Source organism: Rhinolophus hipposideros (genome assembly GCF_964194185.1).
Source record: "Rhinolophus hipposideros genome assembly, chromosome: 14".
In the NCBI taxonomy this organism is placed as follows: Eukaryota; Metazoa; Chordata; class Mammalia; order Chiroptera; family Rhinolophidae; genus Rhinolophus; species Rhinolophus hipposideros.
In genome coordinates this window covers 18435399-18460428 of record NC_138060.1, presented here as the reverse complement: position 1 = coordinate 18460428, position 25030 = coordinate 18435399, and the positions used below count along the sequence as shown (strand labels likewise).

Here is a 25030-nt window from a genome sequence, read left to right as displayed (position 1 = left end):
AAACTACAGCCCACTGGACCAAATCTAGGCTACCACCTATTTTGTCTTGTTTTGTTTATTTACAGTTCTCTTAAGATATATTTCACGTACTATAAGATTTACTCGTTTAAAGTATACAGTTCATGTATCCCAAGTTTGTGTTATGTGTCATTGAGGCAAGAGTGTGGGGGGGGGAGAGAAAATGGTGTGTGAGTGGTTCTGAGCAAGCAGTTATGAGGAGCCCATCACCACTCGAGAAATAGAAACTTCACATATTCTTGTATCAAATTCAGTAATATTAAACAGTTTGTCTAGAAGTCAGCACATGTCTTTGAGCCATCTTTTAGACAGCATATGGCCTGGTGCGGGAGCATATGATGAATTAAAAACAAATTTTGGTGTTTTTTTTTAATCATTCAGATGCACTTTTTTGTATTTTTTAAATAAATTCAAAAACATCAAAGAAAAAAGTCTACAGTTCATTGGGTTTTAGTATATTGACGAAGTTATGTAACCATGACCACAATATAATTTTAGAACAATTTCAACATTCCAAAAAGAACCCCCCTCATATACCCACACTTTCATTCTTAATATCCCACTTACTACCCCAGCCCCGGGAAACCACTAATCCACTTTCTGTCTCTATGGATTTGCCTATTCAGGACACGAAATATAAATGCAATCACACAATATGTGGCCTTTTGTGATCGCTTGTCATTTAGCTTATGTTTTTGAGGTCCATCCATGTGGTAGCGTGTGTTAATACTTCTTTTATTGCCAAACTAGATTTCCATACACACACACACACACACACACACACACACACACACACAGTTGTTTTATCCTTTTATTTCATGGACATCTGGGTTGTTCCCAGTTTTTAGCTGTTATTAATAATGTTGATATAAACATTTATGTACAAGTTTTTGTGTGAATATATATTTTCATTTCTCTTGGGTAGAGACCTATGAGTGAAATTGTTGCATCATGTGGTAACTCTATGTTTGATATTTTGAAGAACTGCCAAGCTGTTTTCCAAAGAGGCTGTACCATTGTACAATCAGCAGCCTGTGACAGTCTCAGTTTTTCCACATCTTCACCAGCACATACTATTATCTGTCTTTTTTTATTTTAGCCATCCTAGTGGATGTGAAGTGATCTGCGTTTCCCTAATGACTAATTATGCTGAGCATCTTTGCATGAACTTATTGACCACTTGCATATCTTTGTTTGGAGAAATGTCTATTTAGATACTTTGCCTGTATTTAAATTAGGTTATTTGCCTTTTTATGGTTGAGATAGAAGGGTTCTTTATGTCTTCTGAAGATAAGTACCTCGTCAAATAGCCACCATCTTTTTGTAGATAATGTTTTATTGACATATAGTCATGCCAATATTGTGTATGGCATCTTGCTAAGATAGCAGAGCTGGGGATTTGGATAGAGACTTGATGGACTGCAAAGGTAAAAATATGTAGTACCTAGCCCTTTGCAGAAAATAGTTTGCCAACCCCTGCTTTAGATGAAACTACATCACAGTCCATTAAAAACAATAATAAAACACTGACTTGTTCCCTCACTTCTTTCACCATCCTTCTATCTTATAAAAGTGAAGTGGTGTGCTCGCTTCGGCAGCACATATACTAAAAGTGAAGTGGATATTTCAATCAGAGGCTATGTTAGTATATGCTGAAGACAGAACTGCATGTATCAGACTGTGTCCATCAGTTGCATTTAATGTCTTTGTACATGTAGTTACACAGAAATCCCAACCAGAGATCCTAAGCTTTCTAAAAATGCGTGCTCTCATTGTCAAGACAGTGATTTACTTAATCTTCGCTCTGGTTGATAAACCTCTGAACGGTATAATCAGCATAATACTTGGTAGAACGTTGGAAATGCTCTCACATGCTTTGGTGGTAAACAGTTTCTCAGATTTTTTTTTTTTTTTCATGGCTCATGAGAGATTTGGGGATTTATTTAGCTGACTTTATCCAGGCAAATCTCTTCATGACCTTGTTGGGATTTTGATCTCCGTTAAGACAGGAATATATATGACTCATACTAAGTGAAGGGCCCACAAAGGATAAGTGAGCTGGCGTGCATTTCTCCTCCCTGGGAAGAAGGGACGGGCATGAGCAGAGTCTGTAGCGGGAACATAAGCTTTGGCAGTGAGTCCCTGGACTTCCTTGCTCATGGAAAATGCTTTGGCCAGTCTGTGGTGGGAAAGGGACAGTGCTGATCAAAGGCTTTTTATTCCCATAGCCTCCCAAAGTTTGTACTCCCCAAGAAATCCTCGGTTCTATACTACATAGAATAGAAAAGATCTGCGCGAGGTCAGGATCAATGTCTGAATGTCATTCCTACTTCAAGGCCAAATTATATGTAACCAGGCTCAGGCAGATGACAGTGTACAATTGTCTTTGAAAATGAAAAGAAATTTCCAAGTGAAAATGTAGTTCATGGTCATTTTATATGCTTTTTCTTGACTAGCCTTCTTCTACCGTCTTCCAGAATTCTGCTGATATATTCAGGTTTTTAAGCTACAATAATTTTTGTTGTTATGTGATTTTATTTGTGTTATGCATTTCTCACGCTTTTGTGCTGTATACCTTTCCCACTTCCTGTCTCCCATTCTGTCTGGAACCCATTCCAATCAGGTTTTATCCACAGTGAAATATTTCTCATCTGTATTACCAATAACTTCCACATTACAAATCCAAAGTTGAACTTCAAATGTTCATTTTACTTTTTTTTTTAAGATTTCTTTTTTCTTTTCTTTTTTTTTTTTTAATTGAGGAAGGGGAACAGGACTTTATTGGGGAACTGTGTGTACTTCCAGGACTTTTCCAAGTCAAGTCGTTCTCCTTTCAATCTTAGTTGCACGGGATGCAGCCCACCATCCCTTGAGGGAGTCGAACCAGCAACCATGTGGTTGAGAGCCTGCGCTCCAACCAACTGAGCCATCCAGGAGCTCAGCGGCAGCTCAGCTCAAGGTGCCATGTTTAATCTTAGTTGCAGGGGGCGCAGCCCACCATCCCTTGAGGGAGTCGAGGAGTCGAACCGGCATCCTTGTGGTTGAGAGCCTGCGCTCCAACAAACTGAGCCATCTGGCCATCCGGGAGCTGAGCGGCAGCTCATTGACTTTATCCTAGTTGCAGAGGGCGCAGCTCGTTGGCCCATATGGGAATCGAACCGTTAGCCCCATTGCCCAGAGCTCACGCTCTAACCACCTAAGCCACCCATCTGCGTGAAATGTTCATTTTTCTTGGTCCATCAGCAGCACTAGTCATGATGATCACATTCTCCTTGAAGTATCTCTTTACTTGGTTGTTCACCTACTTCGCTGCTCACCTCTCCTACGTCTCTCTCACTTGACTCTTCCTTGACCACTCAAAGGCTCCACTCCTTCTCAACAGGCCTATCAAATGCAGTAGATGCCAAGTTCCCAGTTCCATTCACATCTTCACCCTCCACACTGTCTCTGCAGCCTTGCTGATGTAGATCATTCTACTTATCTAGTTATTCACAAGTCCACAAACTTTGGAGTCATTTTGAAAACAATTTATTTGTGTAATATTGAATATACTCAAAAGTAAACAGAAATATAAAAAGAAACTCCAAGTATCTTTACCTAATCCCAGTAGCTATCAGCCCCATGGCCTGTCAATAGCCCAGGACACTTCCACCCCACCCATATTACTTTAAGTCAAATCTTGGTCATTAAATCATTTCCTCCTTAAATATTTCAGTATATATCTTTAAAGGATAAGGACTTCTTTGTATTTTAACATAACAATGCCATTGCCACACCTAAAAATAAGAATTCCTAATTACCTATTACCTAGTCAGTGTTCAAATTCCTCATTGTCTCAAAAACACATTTTTTTTTTTTATTCTTTGTTTGAATCAGGATTTTGAAGTCATTCTTGACTTCTCCCTTTTGCTCCTACCCACAACCAATGTATCTGTAAATCCTGTTGGTTCTTTCTTCAAATGATGTGCCGAATCTGACCACTTCTCAGTACCTCCAGTGCTACCCCACTGGGCCGGCTCACTCCCATCTCTTCCTTAGATTGTTGCCATGGCTGTCCATCCTGGTTCCCCTGCTTTCTTTCACCTCTGGCCCCTTCAATCTATTCTTCATAGGACACACAGCAATCATAATTAAAATGTATGTAATATCATGTCTCTCCCCTATTCAAAACTCTATTGACTTCCAAATTTACCCAGAGTTAAAAGCCACAATTCATTTTCACAATGGTCCATTTTTAGTTATCTGTTGCTGCAGAACAAATCATTCCAAACCTTTGCAGCTTAAATCTACAAACATTTACTATCTCACAATTTCTGTGAGGTGGAAATCTGGGTGAAGCATGAGATAGATCAGTGAAGCTGTGTCCTGTCGCCCAGGGTCTCTCATGAAGCTGCAGTGAAAATGTTGTTGATAGCTATGGTCTCATCTGAAGGCTCAACAAGCAGAGAAAATACTTCCACATTCATTCATGAGATCAGTAAGATTCTGTGCTTCCTGGGTTGTTGGACTTAGTTCTTACCCGGTTGTTAGCCAGAGGCCTCCCTCACTTCTTTGCCACTTGGATGTTTCCACTGGGCTGTTCACAAAGTGTTAGTTGACTTCCATCAGAACAAACAAGAAAGTGAGTAAGATGGAAGCCAGAGTTTTTGGTAATATAATCTTGGAAGTGTTATCCTATCACTTTTGCCATATTCCGTTTTTGTCAGGAGCAAGGCACTAAATCCAGCCCACCCTCAGGGAGAGGTGATTGCACAACCAAACAAAACAAAAATCTCATTTGAGAAACATTTCAAAAAACCATAGACTATTTAGAGCTGAAAATTAATTTTAATATCATAGGCCAACTTTCATTCACAAAAAATAGAAACACAGAGACTCATAGATATTAACTCTCTTGCCCCAAAACATCTGTTAGCAACTTAGAAAACAGGAATATGAGCCACAATCTTGTTTTCCAGCCTTTCCACTCTCCACTTCTGACATCAGTAGAACTTAGCCAGTCTTTAAATTGTGACTATCAAGATTGAAGAATCACAGATAATTCTAAGATTTTGACCCTAAGTTACCTGGACAATAATAGATTCTTTTTCAATAGATGTTTTTTTTTATTTTAATTTTGATAACAAAATATTTGTCAATAATTTGGGCCACTAAAATATATTTATTACTAGAGGCATGTTTTCCCTCAAGTGCGCTAGATGGTATATTAGTCAGGATAGCATAAGTTAGCCTACAGCAACAAAAATCCCCAAGAGCTCAGCAACTTAACACAACAAAAGCTTGTCTCTTGCTTTTAAAAAGTACATTTACTGGTACAGGTGACTCTCAAGGGCAGCTATCTTATACCTACAGGTATTAACCCAACATTCCAGGCTCCTCATTCTAGCAATTAAATGCTTCTACCCAGAAATGGCACATCATTCATATTTCTTTGGCAAAAAAAAATAAAATAAAATAAAATAAAAAGGAGAGCTGATTAAACAAGGGCATGAGTACCAGGAAGTGGGAATCATTGAGCATCATATTAAAAGCTTCCTGCCACAACCCATAAGGTCCTACCTGATTTGACCCCTAGCTCCCCTCTTACGTCATCTCCTTCTACTTCTGCCTTTGTCCACTCAAACATAGCCACACCGCCTCCTTGTTGTTCTTCAAATATACGAACATCGCTCCTATCTCAAGTCTTTGGCATCTGCTATTCCTTCTCCCGGGGAACAGTTTTCTCCAGATATCTTCATCACTAGTTCCATTATTCACCTCTGGTCTCTGCTCAAATATTTTCTCAGAAAGGCCTTTTCTGATCATCATGTATAAGAAAGAAATCCCTAGCAGTCTCTTTCACTCACACCTGCTTTTTTCCCACCTAACGTATTTTTAATTTGTTTATCTTCTGCCTCCACTAGATGTCAAGTTCCATGGGACATGTACTTTATATTTTTTGTTCTCTCCTTCATTTCTTATACTTAGAAAATTGACTGGCATGCAGTTGATGCTTAGAAATTTGTTAAATTATTGACTTTGTATTGTTTTGTAGCCATATTAGCAAAACCACTGAAATTTAACTCTAACTTTCACTGATTTTAGTGCTTATCACTGTCACTTTAATGGCATGACTTCCCCATTTTTAAGTCCTTCTCACATACTTCCTCCACCTGCCTTTCCTCTAGCTTTTTATAATTCATTCCTAATCAATTAAAGTGTATCTTGATATATATATATATGTATATATATATATATACATATATATTTTAAGATATATTTTATATATCTCTCTCTATATATATATTTTAATATATATTTTTTGAGATATACATATATATTTTAATATATATTTTATATTGAGATATATATATATTTTTTTTGAAGTTATCGTGCTCCCTGAGTCCTTGCATGTCTGAACGTTGCAATCTCAGTTTAGTTCCTTGTTAAGTTTTGTCTTTATTTGTTTGATTTCTAGGTTTAAATTTTTTAAATTTCTTCTTTAAATTTGAAAATTTTACCCAAATCTATTTGTTAATTTATTTTTCTCTGATTTAAACTAATTGAAACTTGTATGTGCCGCACACTAACCTAGACTAACTTTTGATTTTTTTTCCATTAATCTGTTTTATAGTAAGCCTTTCTCGATCTATATAACTTGAGTTTTTCTGTAACTCAGGAAAATACCTTGGCAGATTTTTTGTCCCTTCTGTTTGATATATTCTAATCTGTTTATAGAGAAAGCCAGTTATCTACATATTGATTCTTCACTCTTGCTCCTTTGTTTCAATCATCTTCTATTGTTTTCATCTTTTTTTTCCCATTCTATAATCTGGGAGTATTCCATATTATGTATTCTATATCACTAATTCAATATGTTTCTGTGTTTCTTTTGTACCTCTGATGATGACTGTGGTATATTTTATTCATTTGTCACTTACTTATTTGCTTATTATTTACTATTACTAGTCATTATTTTATTATTATGTTCTGATTGTTTGCAATTATTTACTCCCTCCTTCCCTGTAAGGAGATGGCATGTCCTTGCCCATTGCAATGTCACTTGCAGTGTTTACTACTGGAGTTGTATGCTTCTGTGCCTCATTAACTCTGAACTTAGTCATATGACATGATTTGGCCAATGGAATGTGAGTGGGGATAATGTGCACCAAATCCACTCAGAAACTTTAAAAGTTGTATTGGGATATGTTTTCAAATAGATTTTTCATACTTCTCCTGCACCTTGAGGGCAGTATGTTTCCTTTCTTCCTTTTTTTCCCTAAGTATCTTTTAATGGGCTCCAAGTCAGGTATCTTTCTTAATTTTAATCATCGTTAAAGTGTGGGGTATTTGCCAATGAACAGGATAAATCACTCTCCCTTGAGTGTCCCTTATTGTTGACTTTAGAGTATTACTTGGAGACTAATATGAAAGGCTAGTGGTTACACACAGCCCCTAGACAAAGGTCCGGTGTCTAGATACCTTCCATTTAGTGTGGCATTGCAAGATTGGTAAGGTATGCCACCTCCTGCTGCTTGGTGACTGACTGCTTAGCCTATATAATCCCAAGTAGTCTGTAGTTTTCATTCCTTGTAAGAAATAGTAGATAAAAACTATGGTTCTTGGAGTGTACACATCTTGTTGTCCTCCCTTCCTTTTATCATTCTGTTATATGCTACATTGTAGAGATTCTTCATCTCTAGTGGATGAAGATAGCAAGTGGTCTTGCTAGCAGGTGTTGTAGGAGTCCTCAGATGCTCTACATATAGGAGAGAATGGTTTCCCTCTGGTTTTTGAAGCCCACGCTCTCAGAGAAAGGAATAGCAGCATAAGGATGAGTAGTGTAGGCTATTAATCTCTTCCTTCAGACTCTCATCTGTCTGAAGGTCTCGTTTTACTTTCGGTAGTGGGCATTCCTCCTTGAGACTTGGATATCATAGACCAGTATTCCTAATTTCGAAGAACCTCATTGTACTCATAAGTTATTTCAATGGCAAATACTATGAATTGGCCAGCACCTAATTTATCATTTTTCTCATATAGCTACAAGAGAGTGCAGTCGAGTTTCTTCCCCTCCCATCCAAGAACATCTTTTCCAGCCTAGCATAGTTTTGGGTGACAGAAAAATCTTAATTTTCCTGTTTTGCCTTGGCTTTTTCAGCTGGCTTCCTGGGTGTTGGTGGGAACAGCTCTTGCAGGGACACACTGGTTGGTGGTTGGATTTCTTTCTGTGCCATATTTTAAAGCAAGTGCTGACAGTGCCAGGAAGGGATCCCAACTCTGACTTCTTCAGACCTTTCATATCCCAAAATGTGACCAGGTTTTGGCCTTGGAGAGACTTGCATCTAAATTCCTACTCCACTACTTACTAGTGGTGTGACCTTCAACAAATGACTCAAACCCAACCATCCTGTTTTTTCATCTGTAATGTGGCCATCATAAGCCCAAATGTTTTGGTCAGTACGAGGCTTAGGGAGAACGAATATATTATGCTTGGAAAACAATTGGCACAAAATTGAGTGCTCAGTAAACGTTATGGTGGTGTACCCTAATTGTCTTTATCCACACCATTACTATAATAATGTCGTAGTCTTCATGTTGTAGTTCACACAGAATGAGTGCAGAATGGTGGGGCTGGATTGTATCATCCATACTAACCACATGCTCCTGCAACTGCGTTTATCATGCCTGCAATTAATTATCTGTGTGACTTTGGAAAAGTCCCTTTCCTTTTCCATGCTTCAATTTCCCATTTGTAAAATGAGGACATGAAACTATATCAGGGTAACAAATAGGTTTAATCGCATATGTCAACTCCAGTTGATCAATAGTGGGTACCTAGGAAACAGATTTAGAAGGAGTCTGTGGCCTTAGATTGGCTCAGTAGATAAGTTTGTCCTCATCTATTAGCAGTGTCTGAAATGGGCAGGGAGGCTAGTCACAGCTATCCTGAAATTTGCCAGGCCTAGACTAAATGCTCTCCAAGGACCTTCCCACCTCCCAACCCTCTGGTTCTTTTTCAGGGTCTCTTTGAAGGGCCTTTGTAACTAGGTGACATCCTATTCACCCAAATGAATATTTAGTGTCATCGGAGTGAAAAGTAGGTGGATAGTCCAGTCTAGCATCTGAGAGGAGACTAGTAGATTATGAAGCTGCTTCTCTGAATGGGATGGGGGTTTCTTTGAGACCTCATTGCCATTTGAGCATAAAAAATAATTATCATACAGCATTTTCATCAAAAAGGAAAAGAGGATAGCTCCCTGAAGTTACACATATAATTCACAGCCTCATGATGCCTTGTGGGGGTGGAATATCATTTGCTGGTAGGTTTCTGACTAATAGTATTTAACAATGGACACACTGGTGGGTGTGATCAAACTGCAAGCATTTATTTCCTGATCTGCCACAGAAAGGTTTCTAACAGTTGTGCAGTTATATTAATGGGGGCTATAGATCTATCATTTTAGAAATTGATTTAGCCACTTCCTTGGATATTTAGGATCTAAGACAGAAGTGTCTTATTTCTTGGGGCAACTTGGTTCACTCAAGTCATGAGGTTTGATTTGCATGGACCTTTGGGAGGAAATAGTGTGAATCAGTTTTTCATTTTTGTAAGGAAAAATAAAACACCCAATTGTCCCCTGGCATGTCATTATCATAAACACGAGATTCTTCCTGCGGGGTCAGAGGTATTTGCTTTAATTGTAAAAGCTCTTCAGGTGTACATGTGACACACATTTAGATCTTCTTTCTCCACAGTCTCTGTGACAGGGTGCATTCTTCATAATGTGTCCATATAGGCCTCAAGTCAGCCAGCTACAGCATCCCTGGGGGCCTGCCCTTGTGAATCTGTGATCTCCAGCAAAGCCAAATCGTCGTACCGTCCCACTAAATATGATGGGGGGAAAATACTATATTGTAGACGGTTTTCTCAGAAACAATCAACAGTCAACATGATTTTTGCTCACAGTGTACCCTCAGCAAGGCTCTATGATGGAAGGGCATTTGTATAGGGGGGAATCTATGAATATGACAGCAGTAATAAACAGCTGAAACTAATCTGTGAGGCGTTTGCAAATTACCCCTCATGAGCTGTAGTGGTTGTGAAAGATAATTTGTGGTTCTCGCAGAATACCCTGCAAATTGGGTCTTTCATCTGCGATGTTTTTTACAGTTAAAACATTTCATTTCTCATATTAACAAATGATAAGTCTGCATTTGTTAATCTAAACAATTTGATTTATATTTTTCTGTGCTGAGAAGCTGTTGACATTTCAGGGTAAGTAATTATTTTCATTGCCAACTGCTGTTTGTGGTGATTGTAGGCAAAAGATAGAAATCTGAATATACGTATGCACTGTTTTAATCATTTTCCTTAAAGACTACTTATAAAGCAGGAATCTGTTTGCCTGAGTTATCATCTGTACTTAGAAATCTAACAGGACGTGGGTGTTGACAAGTGAGGGTTCTAGCCACGTTCAGGGTTTTCTGTGGTATAGTGGATGCTTTCTGATGTAATCACTGCGGGCAGGGGGATAGGGTTGACCTGCAATGTCACCAAACCTCTGGCAGAGCACTGTGCACTGGCAGTCTCAAATCACAGTGACAGGAAGCACGCTTATTGGCCTCAGTAGTTATCAGCTTATGTAATATCTGTTCAAGTATCTCACGGGGTGGTTGCCAGGACTACATGACAAATGCTCACGAGAACACCTCTCACTATGCCTGGTACATAGCGCAAGCTCCAGAAACATTTGGTGAAATGGAGACGACATATAAAGGGATCTTCTAAATTTCCTTTCTCATATTGCTTGCTTGGCCAGGGCAAGGGAAAGATTTGTTTCAGTACATCCTTAGACCAGTTGCTCAGCCTTGTCCACTACAGTGGCACACGAATCAGACCAGAAAGGACGCACCAGGATTGGGGATGGAGCTGATGCAACAGCTGGCTTTCTCTGGGGTCTCTTTTTGATCTTAAAATCCATGCTCATTTTTCAATCTACTCTTTAATATATCCAGGTTTGTTTTAATATGCAGAAAACATTAACATCAAAGTTTATGCTTTTCCCCCAAAAAAATCATTTAGCCAAATTGCTGCTCCAAAAAGATGGTCCATCATTAGCTTGCGGGTGCGTGGGGGGTCCACACTAGTTGTGAAGCATTGTGGGCAGGGGTAGATGGCCTCTGTGATCCTTAGGGGCACGCTGGTGTGTCCTGCAGGGCAGGCTGTGGTAGGTTCATCGGTCTTTTCCCCTTGGGCCCTTTACACTGCTGGGCGAGTAGACTTCTCCTTCCCGTTCCAGGTTAGGGAAGGGACTACTGATTTAGGATTCAAACCAGTTTTTACATGGCCTGAGGGAGTGAATGCAGAGCCAGTGCCCTGAATGGCAAATGTGTTTTATCCTTTGAACCAACTTCAGTTGATTAGTTCTGGTTGCCTACAGTGCTGTCTTAAGAAGGCATCTGTGGTCCATCCAGGCTCAGCTGGGAAAAGTGCTGGGATTGATTAGCAATGTCTTTCAAAGCCTCTGGAGGAGCAGCTTGCCCTACATTGGCCATTGCCTTCTCTTGACTTGTCCTTAACTCTTCTGTGTAAAGTCTTTTAATACTAACAGGTGACTAAGTATGGGATGGGGCATCATGACAGAGAGCAGATAGATTCTACTTTAAGAAAACCTAGCGTGAGAAAATGCCCATTTACAAAATGCATAAATCTGGAGCCAATTATTGTCATTACAGAAAGATTCCATGAAAGGTTCCTTTAAATAGTGAGCTCCCCTACTGCATTAAAATGATGATTCAATTTTTAAAAATTCACTTTGCATGCAACTCCTCAGGACCACGTCTGTGGAGTAAAGCAAGCCACACCTGACTTTTTTAAACCACGGCCTAAATAATGTTCAGGATGGCTGCTGCCACATATCTTGAGTCTCTAGATAATTCCCACTCTCTTCAGACTTCCTTCTTCCTTCCTATCCCAGAGTGTTGAGTAGACAAGCTGGGTGGTGGTCAACAGCTGCTGGCTTCCACCCTGCCACGGCTGCATTTCATTAGTGGGTAAACTGATTGCTCCGAGTTTGTTTATGCGTGGGTGTGGTTGTACGAGTCTGGACACTCTGTGCGCTATGTATATGTAGATAGAGATACACACAAGCCATCATTTCGCTCTCAGCCCACCCTCAATTCATTCCTGCTGTGAGAATTATAAATGGAAGGTTCCAATTGCCTAGTAGATATGGCCTTTCAGTAATAAATGCCCCAAATTCTGGCTCCCCATACTCTTTGTATTTGTGTATATGTTATGTACCCTTGCATCAAAAAACCCTCCCCAGACCCTGGGCCTGAGTCCCATTCTCCAGTCAGGGAAGCCTCCTCTTCCTCCGTGGCCTAGAAAGCCCCAAATGGTTTTCTGATTTAAAAAATTAAATTCAATCTGACTATTGTGGCAAGCTACGAAAATCTCAACCAACAGACGCTCCCATTAAATATATAACATACACAACGTCTAAAATTATCACCGATGTAACATGAACCGAATTATATAGATGTAGTCAGTGCCACTTGAGTAAGGTCCCCAGCATCTTCCCAGGCAGTCGAATTTGGACAGTTTTCCAGCGGACCATAAAGCTCCCAGGAATGCTGACTGGCACCCGTATTTGATTTCTGTGCTCTGTAAAAGCAACTTCATGCAGGGAAGAGTACCTTAAAGAGATGGTATGTCCACTTTCTCTGTGTATGGCCTTCTCCCACAGAGAATAATTCTAATAACTTCTCAGGTACAGAGCACAAGGAGTATCTCTATTTCGCCTATGGTATTTTTAAAATCTCAACATACATTTCTTCCCAGGAGTATTTTTCTTTTTTCTTTTTCTTTTCTTTCTTTTTTTTTTTTTTTTTTTTGTTTTTTACGGATACATCCTTTTAATTTTATCTTTTGGAAAAGGCAAACTGAGGCAGCCCTACTCAGACACCTCCTTCTGCTCTAAAGTGATTATTCCTGCTTGAGTTGGAAGCTGTCAGGCTGGTGAGCTGTCAAGCAGCTCTTTTCCTTCTGTCTTCGTAGGCTCCTCGGTTTGAGCCAAGGGGCCGCCATGGTATTGGGCTGTGATGGCTGCGTAGGTGCAGCCATAGATGGTGGCTACCAACATCATGAGACACACAATCCCACACACAACCCCGGTGATGATGACGGTGGCCATGGCGTGACGCAGATTGGCTGGCCTGGGCTTGGGTTTGAGCTCATACTCTGCGTGGTCTGGCTCCCCTGCACTGTCGCTCTCAGGAGGGCTTGGGACAGCCCAGTGGGCAGAACCCGGCGGCTGCGGCTGCGAGGTCTGCAGACCTGGAAACGGGAAAGGGCAGGGCTGGTACAGCTCAAGAGGGATTTTAAGGAGGTCCTTTCCCTTCCAGGTGTCCGGTGATGCGCAGATGACACTGTCCATTATTCCCCCTTTAGAAAACAAAAAGCAAAAGGATGATAACAGACCCTGATACAACTGAATTCCAAAATCTTCAGCCTGTAAACAGTTAGGCAGATGGAATTTATAAAGCACCTTTTTTTGTTTTTTTTTTTTGTTTTGTTTTTTTTGTTTTTTACCCTCCTGGAGTCAAAGAACTTGACAACCATATTTTATGATTTTAGGATTTCTAAATTGGCCAAATGCTAAAAATGCCACACACTAAATTGGCAATTATGTATGACCAAGAATGCGACGCCAAGTCACCTTCACCTTACAAATGCTGAGGGAAAAGCACTGCAAAAGCTGGCGAGAAGGGACACTGGAGGACAACCTGAGGGCACTGTAGCCAATGCATTCCTGCCACTCATGCCCCTAATGAGCCCCTCCACACAGATAAATCTATTGTACCAAATTCCCATCAGAAATCTAAAATACATACATAAATAAATAGACAAATGTGCTTTGTCGTGATGTTATATGTTAATTACAAAGGCTCTATGTTTAACAACAGTCTTCAGTGATGCCAAATGGGGAGGTCATGGTCTTTGAGTGTTCTGTGTATCTGAAGATTTGGCAGTAACATTTACTGAAATGCATGGGATTAAGTACAATTAACGCATCTCCTCAGGCTTTGGAACAGTTAGTACTTACAGTACCAAACTTTCCAATGAGTTATTAGACCCAGTTTCCATTCTCTTTAAAGCAATTGATTTCCTCGAGTATGTAGACTACTGGGAGGATTAGGGTGCCTAGGAATTCTTTTCTAGAAAGGGCACTGGACTAACAGATTCCATTCTGGCCAAATCTGACCACCGACTTACTATGTGACCTCAGGGAAATAGAATTCTCTGACTAATGTTGCCATAAAAACATCAAATTTGTATCCAACTTGATGATACGTATATAAAGCACGGTTACATAAGTCCTCACAACTCCGCTGCAATGGGTAATTCTTGTCCAAGGTCACCCAGGTCATGAGTGGACAAAACAACACCCAAACCCAGCTCTACCCCTTGGTCCCAGTTTTTCCCACAACACTCGCTGCCTGTCTCTACTTCCTTCTCTTAGGAGCGTCCTGAGGTCAGCAGAGTGAACACAATGACCCTCGGTAAAGCCCTTTGCCTGGGCAGAACCCCTCCCCTATGACCTGTCTCGGTTCCCCCAGCTGCCGTAAACTCCTCCCCAAGGATGGCTATGAAACCCGGCACCACTCTTAGCCGAGTTAGATTGGAGATTCTTTGTACACACCGTAGGTCAATTATGAAATTATACCAGAAAGTCACATGTGGGAAGCCATCACTTCAATGTTATTATAACCTTCTGTTGCCTAGCACTTCAGAGTTTGGGGACTGCCTTCACATATATCCTATCTGAGGTTTATGAGCCGAGTCCTACATGGCCCTGTTAGTAGCTGGAGCCAGTTTGCAGTGCAAGAGTTACGGTAGCCCAGGTCATATCAGAGTTAGTGGCTATGGAAAAATTCAACCCACACCTTTTTTTTCTGCCACTGTTTGAAACTGAATCGCCTACTGCTAGAGACTTTTAGGTCCCTCCTCGCTTCTTCAGGCATCCCCAGGGTCAAGAGTCCCAAATTGAAAGCAAAAAGGTAACAGAGGAATTTCCTCCTTTCCTGAGCTGATGTGCAGGAGGCCATGGGTGCAGGTTGGCTGCTCCATGAGCCCAAGGCACCATCAGGCTGCACGGTGATGAAGGGTTCTTGCCTCGTGGACCATTTTATGCCTCTGCTTGGGAGTTTGTTGTAAGGCAGAAGGCCAGAGAGATAGAAATGAAGTGTGGGGCTTTAAAAGGAAGTGATGGTGCGCAGCCAGCAAAAGAGCACTAGACATCTACCAGGGGAAGAAAGCCCACCTGCCATGGGACCAGCAGTTCTATCAGTTCCATCAGCCGGCTTACAGCTAGACCGGGTGGCTCACCCAGTCGCTCCAGGCTTAAACACTGTCATTCTCCAGTTCCACACTTCTTGCTGCTCAATGTGAGGGTGGGGGGCACAGCCTTTGGGCCCAGAGGTAAGGAGATACACAGGCTAGAACCTGAGACATGGCTGAAGAGTGGGGTTGTGGCCACCAAGAGCTCCATGTGCAGTTGTGTCCTCAGCGAGGATTTACCTCTTACCCTTCCACCCCTGGAGGAAAGTCTGCTGATGACACGTTGAGGGTCCTACTCCCTTCTAGATTCATGGAAGCTGACAATGGAAGAAGCTCCAACTTGCCAGGCATTCATTATCCCTCATCTGGCTACTAGTAGCTCTTAACCACTATCTTGGAAGAAATTAGAGCTTGAGTTGGACCATTACTTAGCTGTGTTAACCTAAGCAAGTTACTTCACCATCCTGTGCCTCTACTTTTTTATCTGGAAAGTGAGAGGGGGAAAATAATGAAGTTCACCTCCTAAGATTACTCTGAGGATTCAACTGGATAAAGTATGTCAAATATTTAGCACAATACCTAGCCCAGAATAAATGTTTAATAGTTAGCTATTAGCATAAAGATGATTTGTTTACTTATGAATGGAGAAAGAGGAATACTAATTATAAAATCTATGCACATGTTTTTGTGGAGGAGACAGATATTATTAAGTATTCATCAGAGTGTGGTTTTTTGGCTCTTGGGAGGACAGGAAGATGAAATGTCCCTACACTTTGTGGTCAGGTTGGGGCCACATGACTGACTTCTGGCCAGTGGAACCAATGAATGCCACTTCCAGGCTACAAAAACCCCTCCTTAATCCTGTAAACACTTCGTTCCCATTGGACGGTAGCCTTAGAGACCACAGGGTAAAGTTGGCAATGTCAAAAGCTACAAGGGGCTTATTTCTCTGAATCACCACATGGAACCCAGCCCCACCCCCACTGCCCTTGGACTCTGACCTGAGTGAGCAACAGACATTTACAAGACCTCATCTTTTTGTAAATGAGGTCTTAACCAATATCTACTTCCTTATTTTACCTATATTCAACACATCAGTAGTCAGATCGTCTCCTCAATTGCTGTGTATTTTGGTGTTTTTTTTCTAGTTATTTTGGGACACCCAGGTCTTATTATGCCAAATCAATTTTACCTTCCTCCCCAGAAAGGCTGTTTTCTGTGCTGGGCAGCTCTGCAATGAGGGAGTGTTGAACTGTGTCATGGAATCTGAGGACCAGAATGGACCTCAGGAACTCTCTGGCTTAACACTGTCAGTTTCCACCTTGTGACATGGAGAGCTGGTGAGGGGCACTAATCTGCCCAAAGATTACAGCAACTCTGTGGCAGGGTAGAGGGAACTTCATTCCATCTCATGTTGCTTCTACTGTCCCGGACCTGGGAACTATTTTTTGTCAAGGAATGTTCTTCTTTGATGAAAACTGTCTTTATATGATGCTTGCCACTTGGTTCAGAACACAATAGTTCATGCCACTTCAACTCTAGATGTAAACACTTTTATTTACAGCCTCCTATAAGAAATATGTTTGCCAGATTCTATAACCCCCATTATAAGTCAGCTTGAAGATCAGCTAATTAGTGATAAGCTACTTGCTATGATATTGTTGAGAGGCATTCTCACTCAATATTGCATATTTGAACTCATGTTATACTCGAACCTGCTTCCTTATGTGTAACTGCTGCAACCATCCATACTCTGCTGATTCCCTAATTCATGCCTGTTCCGTGTTTCCCCAAAAATAAGACCTAGCCGGACCATCAGCTCTAATGCATCTTTTGAGCAAAAATTAATGTAAGACCTGGTATTATATTATATTATATTATATTATATTATATTATATTATATTATATTATATTATATTATATAAGACCCTGTATTATATTATATTATTTTATATAAGACCGGGTCTTATATTAAAATAAGACCGGGTCTTATATTAATTTTTACTCCAAAAGATGCATTAGAGCTGATGGTCCGGCTAGGTCTTATTTTCAGGGAAACACAGTAGCTCTCCTATCTTCCTGAGTTGTAGCCTCAAACATATGACCACAAATTCAACAGCTTCCCTTGGTGTGTAATGGGCATCTCAAACATGACATGCCCCAAACTGAATGCTTGATTTGCCACCTTCCACACACCCATTTCCCCCGTTCCCCAGTCTGCCACTTGTTAGCTACCGGCATCATTCATCTGTTTACTCCTACAGGACAAAAAAAAAGAATTTCCCATAATTACTCTCTTTTCTTCATCTCACACTCCAACCCATTAGCAATTTCTATCAGTTCAATATTCCAAATATCTCCCAACATTGATCACTTCTCACCACTGTGGTTTGGGCCACCACCGTCTCCTCCCTGGATGACTGAAAACACTTTCTCGTCCCCCAGCTTCTTCTTTTGCAGCCTTTGGTCAGCTCTCCTCAGAGTCATCAGAGTGACCTTTACACATGTAATTAGATCATATTGTTCCCCTGATTAAAATTCAAGAGATTTCCATTTCACCTAAAATAAAATCCAAATGTCTCACTCAGCCTCTTCTGCAAGTTCCGACATGACTTGGCCCCTGAACGCTTGTATTGCCTTCTCTCTACTCTCTCACTCCTTTTCTCTGCTGTAGGCACTCTTTGTCAAGCCAAGCTTATTCCCCTGTCAGGCCCTTTGTATCTGCTGTTCTTTCCCCTAATTATGGCTCATTCCTCCTTACTGCTCAGGTCCTGTTCACCCATGTCACCTTCTTCCTATCTAAAATGGAACCCCCACCCTCTCACTTTCTCTCCCCTTACCCTGCCTCATTGTTTCCCTAGTATGAACAGCTTTCTGAACATATTTGTTACTTTATTTAACATCTGTTTCTACTATCAGAATGTAACCTCCATGTTAATGGAGATCTTTTGTTCAATGACCTTTTCTCAGTGCCAAGAAAGGTGCCTGGCACATAAGGGGCACTCAAATCAAATATAGGAATAAATGAATGATGCTTGAAAGTTAGGAGGAAAGAAGCACTGTGATGTAGAAAAAAGAATGTAGGGCCATCACGCCAAAGCCATTCATTCTTTTCTCATCTGTGCTTCCACCCTGTCATCAAGGGCAAGTTACTGAATTATTCTGGGCCTCAGTTTCCCTCTGATAACAGGCTAGCATTGAGTTAGAAGGGCTTGGATAACTTTTCTGTAAACGGCCAAATAAATATTTTAAGCTTTGCCATACAGTCTCTGTCAAAACGCTTCAGTTTTGCCCTTATTCTGCAAAACAGCCACAGACACTAAATAATAATGGGCATGGATGTGTCCCAATTAAACTTTCTTTACCAAAACAGGAGGTGGGCTGGATTTGGCCCTCCGGCTATCGTTTGCTGACCCCTGGCTGATTTCCAGAGCCCCTCATCTTTCATGTGTTAGGATCCCTTGCTTTTGACATCCCTTAAAGAAAAAGTAAGTTTAGAAGGGTGGCCCTGTTGCATCCAATTTCAATAAATGGTATTTTCTAAAGCCAAAGGGATAATTTTAAAGAAAATTTATAGCTGTCAAATGGGTAGAAGCAGACAAAGAAGGGAAAATGTCCCAGGGGGAGATACTATGCCCCAGTTGGATCATATTTGAAAATAGAATGTGATGCCACTTTGGAGTTGAGCAGTCATTCAGGTAGCAACAGAATTTCCATCCGTCTTAAAGGCATATAGTTTCCAGATACGTAACTTAATGTTGTTGTTAACCAAAAAGTGGAACGTTATCTCCATGAATCATATTTGTAGGTGACTTTAAATACCTTTTAATGACTCACTTACCTCTTTTGCAATACCGTGAAATGGCATCAATGTGAGAAAAGCTTACACTTGTCCCTTGCACACTCCTCAATGTTCCTTCTAATGCAGAGAACAGATGAAGTTCATCCTAGGCTCGTAACACACAGATAGGGATTTCTAAATAGACGTTACTGACCTTTATAGATAAATTTCTCCAGCCAGAGTTTAAGACTGAGCAAGTGGCAATTGCATTTCCAGAGGTTCTCCTTGAGAAATAAAAGCTTCACACTGGGCATGGATTCTAGGAACGCTCGATCGAGCTGCTGAAGCTGGTTTTGTTGGACTGCAAATATGGTTAGGTTCTCCCAACGCTGACCCAGGGATATGGGAAGGTGGCTTATGTTGTTTGATGACAAATCAAGCTCCCTCAGGTGTGGAAGGGAGTGGAAAAGTCTGCTTTCCAGGGAATGGAGGGAGTTCTGGGTTAGGTTTAAGACCTGCAAGTGCTGAAGTCCATGGAAAGCTCCAGGGGCCAGATTTGAAAGAGAATTGTTGCACAAGTTCAAGGATGTGAGCTGTGGCACTGACCTAAATGCAAAAGCGGGAAGCTGGTGTATCTGGTTATCTTGTAAATGCAGTGTTAGAGTCTGAGGAGGCAAATCTGAAGGAATTTCAGCCAGACCCTGCTGGCTGCAGTCTACAGAACTTGAGGATGAGTGACAGCTGCACTTCTCTGGGCATGCGCACACCACCTGGAGCACGAAAATCACACTTGCAAGCAGGAACAATTTACCTATAACAAACAGAAAGAAATTGGGATAGGAACTGGTTTGTAAGGGGCACCACCATTTGTTCCCCCTTTGAATTCATAGGTACTATGATTCTGTGCCAGCCACCTTCCACAACCTGAAACAGAGGTTCTGCCATTCACCATCTTTTATAGAGTAGGCCTGGACTGGGTACATCCCCAGTTTCAATAACTATTGCAAACTCTGTGGTAACTATTGCCAGAGGCCTTGGACAAGACACTTCCTCAGTAGCTCAGAAATCAGAAGATGGAAGACTTAAGGATATCAAATAGAAAGATAAAAAAATCTTTCTGGGACACACCCTTCGTAGAATTATCTGGGGCCAGAAGTGTGGAAAAGTGATAGGAAGTTCAGATATTCACTTTTCTGAAAAGTATGCTCCAGCTCAGCACTGTCCAATAAAACTTCCTGTGGTGATGGAAACGTTTGATATCTACTGTCCAAAGCAGTAGCCATTAGCTACATGTGGCTGCGGAGACCTGAACTATGACTACTGTAGCCAAGAAACTGAATTTTTATTTGCATTTAATTTTAATGAATTTAAATAGCACATTTAGCCAGTGGGTACCATATTTGATAGGGAAGGTCCAAAGCATTCCTATATATTGATGCCCATCTTTGCAGGTGTTCATAATTCCATGAATCATGATTGTCCCCTTTTTGATTCAAGAATTCTGTAGAAATACATTAACAGAATAAGAATAATATAATAAACACCCATGTTCCTATAACACAGTTCTGTCAATCATTCATGAGTGGTCATGTTTCTTTCTTCTCTTTTTTCTTCTAACTCAAAGAAACAATGCATCACTGATACAGTTAAACTCCCTTGATTAGCACCCAAGTCATGTTTTCCTACAAGAAGCTCCTTCACTCCCACCATCACTGATGTACCCCAGTAGGCTTTTTACAAAACAGTCTTAATAACAACAATAGCAAATAACCAAATAGCATGTATTTTCAGCCAGGCACCATTCTAACTGCTTTATATATGTATTTCAGTTAGTTTACTCCTCATAACCTTGTAAATCTGGTTCTACCATTATCCCCATTTTGAAGGTGAGGAAACTGAGATACTGAGTATAGCTTCAAATCACTTGCCCACGGTCACACGTATAGTAAACTAGTAGAGTCATGATTTTAACCCAGGCAGTCTGCTTCCAGAGTCTGTCAGAGTTCTTACCTACTGTGCTTTACTGCCTGTCAGACACTTTTACACACATGTGCACACACACACACTATACTGTTTTTTTTTTTTAAAAAACCTACATAAATATAATCATCAGCATGTTTCCTTCTGCAGCTTATTCCTTCACAATGAATCTGTCCATGTTCATATACAGAGAACTAATGTATTCCTTTTAATGCTTAGAATATTCCATGGTGAGACCATGCCATTTATTACTTAGGCACTCCGTTACTGATGAACATTTGAGTTGCTGAAGTTTTTCTTTGTTACAAATGATACTGCCACGAGCGTCCTTGCATGGCACTCCTTGGCCATGTGGAAATACGGAAGAGGGTCTCTAGCTTCCATTGGAGCCCCCTACCAGCGTTCAGGGTGGAGGCTGAGTTTTCTTAGATTCTGCTAGATCATTCTCCACAGTAGCTATGTCACTCCCTTCTTTTTTCCTGAGACTGAATTTCAAAATATGGCAAACATCTGTCAAGGATATTTGGTTAAATTGGTAGAGGAATTCACAAGACCACACAATAATATTTGAAACTCAAGATAATTATCTACTCATAAAAATGGTCTTGAAAGAGACTTTTGTGTTTGTCTGTTTGTTTGTTTTTGGCCTTAACTATGGAAAATGTGGCTGTCAAATGCACTGGAGCCTCTTCCTTGAATTCTCTACTGGTGTGATCGGTGCTTTGGGGCAATAGGGAAGATGTTTGGAGGGCTTGCTGAAGGACGTTCTCATCAGTTTAGTTTAGCTCACGGGATGCAGTCCCCTTTCCTCTTCCAAAATATAAAAGAGTGAAATCCTTGTTTTGCTGTCTATAATTTTGCAAGTAACATAAATAACTCCTTTCAAAGCCTAATATCTACCCATCAGAAATGAGTCGACACCCGCACTTTAGCTGTGGGTCTCAAGCATTAACTAGTTGTAGGAAATCAAATCTTAAATGAGAGAACATGTTTTCCACAGAACGCACGAATCTATTAAGGAAAGGCTTGTCTTTCTGAGATTGCAGCCAGTTTGTTCATTCTTTCTTTTGTCCCACTTCCACCTCCTCCGAAGCGGATGATATATGAACTCCAACCTGAAACACAGTGTTTTCTATGAAATGGCCCATGACATGCCAACTGCATATCTGATCATAGCTGGGTACCTCTGTGCCCACACCCTTCCTCTGACCCAACATTGCACAAATATAAATCCTCTCATCAGAGACATTTTCTGTATCTGTTTGATCTTTTGAGAAAGACACCTTGAAAATAGGTTTCCCACAGACATCTTTTGAGGAGAATCCCATTCCTCTCTCAGGGAACTTTTCTAAGGCACAAGGGGATTTATCATGGCTCACCTTTCATGACTGAGTCTCCACGGGCTTCCTCGTTGAACCCGTAGTCCACCTTTATGAATTTGCAGATCAACAAGCCGAGGGCATGGCAAACTCGGAATCCAGCTTTTCATTCACTTCTGAATCTTGCTTGTGCTTTTCTTCAATACAGAAAACAATTTTGCTTTCAGGAGACCACTTATTTAAGCCGTCCTTCCCCTGTCTCCATCTGGCTGAGATTGTTTTCCCTTAGAGGGTCTTTTGATTGTGCCCCTCTTCTTTCTTAAAGTGTTGACCTCCCCGAGATCATCCCTGCCTTTCCCATTCAGGCGACCAGCCACAGAAAGAATGTTTGTCAAACCTCGGTGAACAGCTGTAGCATTCAGACATGACCCCAGTGGCTCAGCCTTTTTGATTATTTAATCTGCTTGAAGTCCAGGGCACCAAAATAAAACTGCCTTCTTAATCCGGTCATGGTTTCTGAATTCTGTTGACTTATTAACCATGCTGTGTCAACCCTTGTCGGGTTGGGGGCTGCTCACTGTGGATCCTCGATCTGGGGGTCTAGCGACAGAGCCAGCAGAGTGTGTAATATGAGGACAAATTGGCCTGCTGGAGGCTGACACGGTTTCCACAGCGCGCTTGTTTGGTCATCGAAGTCTTATTCAGCCAACATCCGTGGGGATTAGCTGTGTTGACAGGGTCTTGATGCCCTGAAATTCATAGCCATGGTTTCTTTTAGTGGACATCACAGTCTCTTCTCCCTGGTGCCACAAATACTTCTCCGCTGCGTCTTTGCTTTCTCCTTACCTCCTCCTCCCACCCTACCCCCGCCCCCTTTGCAATGACCTTTCGGTTCACATGACTTTGGAAATACTTCTCAATCTTTCATCGTTGCCCTGATTTTTCACATATAAAAGAATGAAGCTGCCCCTGTGAGCATGAGACATCAATGAACTGTTAACTGTTCTCTAATTGAAGCTGTTGGGAACTTTTCACCAGGGATTGGAACGTTTCTTTAAACGTGCAAATCTGCCATCTGCTAAGGTGGTGTGTCAGTGCCTGAAGCTGCCCTTCAACATACTAGAACGTCCTGTGTACCCATGGTGACTACATATAAAGGTGAAAAAACATGTGCTTTTTCTGAACCAGCATGAAGTGGACTCCCTGGCCCCAGATGGTACAACAGAGTAGCTGAGTGTGGGATTTGAAATCAGATGAATGTGGATTTGAATTTGCCTTCACCCTTTACCAGCTCAATGTCTCTGGACAAATGACTTGCCCACTGGGAGCTTCCTGGCATCAGCTCTAACATGGGGATAAGGGTAGTCCTTGCTTCACAAGATTGTTCCCAAGATTAAACAATGCATGTCATGGCCTTAATATACGAGGTCTGACAATTAAATTTGTGAACGTGTTGCAATGATGTTGCTAATCTTTTTTAATATCAGAGGGATATTCATTACGAATTTGTACCAACTGGACAAACAGTTAACCAAGTTTACTATTTGGAAGTGCTGAAAAGGCTGCATGAAAAAGTTAGACGACTGAACTTTTCACCAACAATACATGACTGTTGTATTACGACAATGCACCAGCTCACACGGCACTGTCTGTGAGGGAGTTTTGAGCCAGTAAACAAATAACTGTATTGAACCACCCTCCCTACTCACCTGATCTGGCCCCCAATGACTTATTTCTTTAGCTGAAGATAAAGGAAATATTAAAAGGAAGACATTTTGATGACATTCAGGACATCAAGGGTAATACGATGACAGCTCTGATGGCCATTCCAGAAAAAGAGTTCCAAAATTGCTTTGAAGAGTGGACTAGGTGCTGGCATCTGTGCATAGCTTCCCAAGGGGAGGACTTCGAAGGTGACTGTAGTGATATTCAGCAATAAGGTATGTGGCACTTTTTCTAAGATGAGTTCACGAACCTAATTGTCAGATCTCATATGTTAACCGTTACCCATGAGAATGCCTTCTAGCACTTTTGTGCTGCTAGCTTTCAAAGGGCAACCTTGACTTGACAGGTGGAGGGAGGTCCTGATGAAATACCAGGAAGCTTGTCCCCTCAGGTACCAAGAGAAGAGGCCCCTTGTGAATGAAGATGAAAAATCAGATTGTGACTATGTTTACTGCCCTACTCCCTGGGATCCCTCTTCTCTTTTGGCCAAGCCCCTTCATGTCTCAGAGGACGTACTGTTCTCACCCTGCCGCCTTCCTGAAAAACCTGCTTACTCAGCCTGCCATCTTTTGTCCTCTCTCCAACATTCTTTGAGCATGGGAGATACAGTGGGGGAAAGTCAGGTGGAGGCGACCAAGAGCCATTTAAATCCTAAAAAGGATTTGCCCCTAAAAAGGGCAAAATGGTTCCATCCTTCCTTCCTTCCCTCCCAACATCCTATCTGTCTATTTTCAGTGCAGAGAATTTAATACTAATCATTCCTTGATGACACATGACTATCAATGGCCCATGTGAATCCTTCAGCCATTAACTCATCGTATTATAACAAACACCTATGGACCTAAAGCTTGCTCTGAAAACCAGAAAGTTACAATAACTCAC

General features: G+C 41.2%; 2 protein-coding genes across 3 annotated transcripts in view; one reads left to right on the top strand and one right to left on the bottom strand.

The window, feature by feature from the left end:
• The window catches only part of CACNA2D3 (calcium voltage-gated channel auxiliary subunit alpha2delta 3), an 853665-nt gene that overhangs the window by 707126 nt on the left and 121509 nt on the right, over positions 1 to 25030 (top strand). The window lies entirely within an intron of this gene.
• Positions 11000 to 23228, bottom strand: LRTM1 (leucine rich repeats and transmembrane domains 1). Its single transcript, XM_081073069.1, has 3 exons — positions 22484 to 23228; positions 19339 to 19935; positions 11000 to 13447 (listed from the first exon to the last, which is right to left on the bottom strand). The coding sequence occupies exons 1-3, from the start codon at positions 22488 to 22490 to the stop codon at positions 13014 to 13016; spliced, it is 1038 nt and encodes a 345-aa protein (XP_080929195.1). The 5' UTR covers positions 22491 to 23228; the 3' UTR covers positions 11000 to 13013.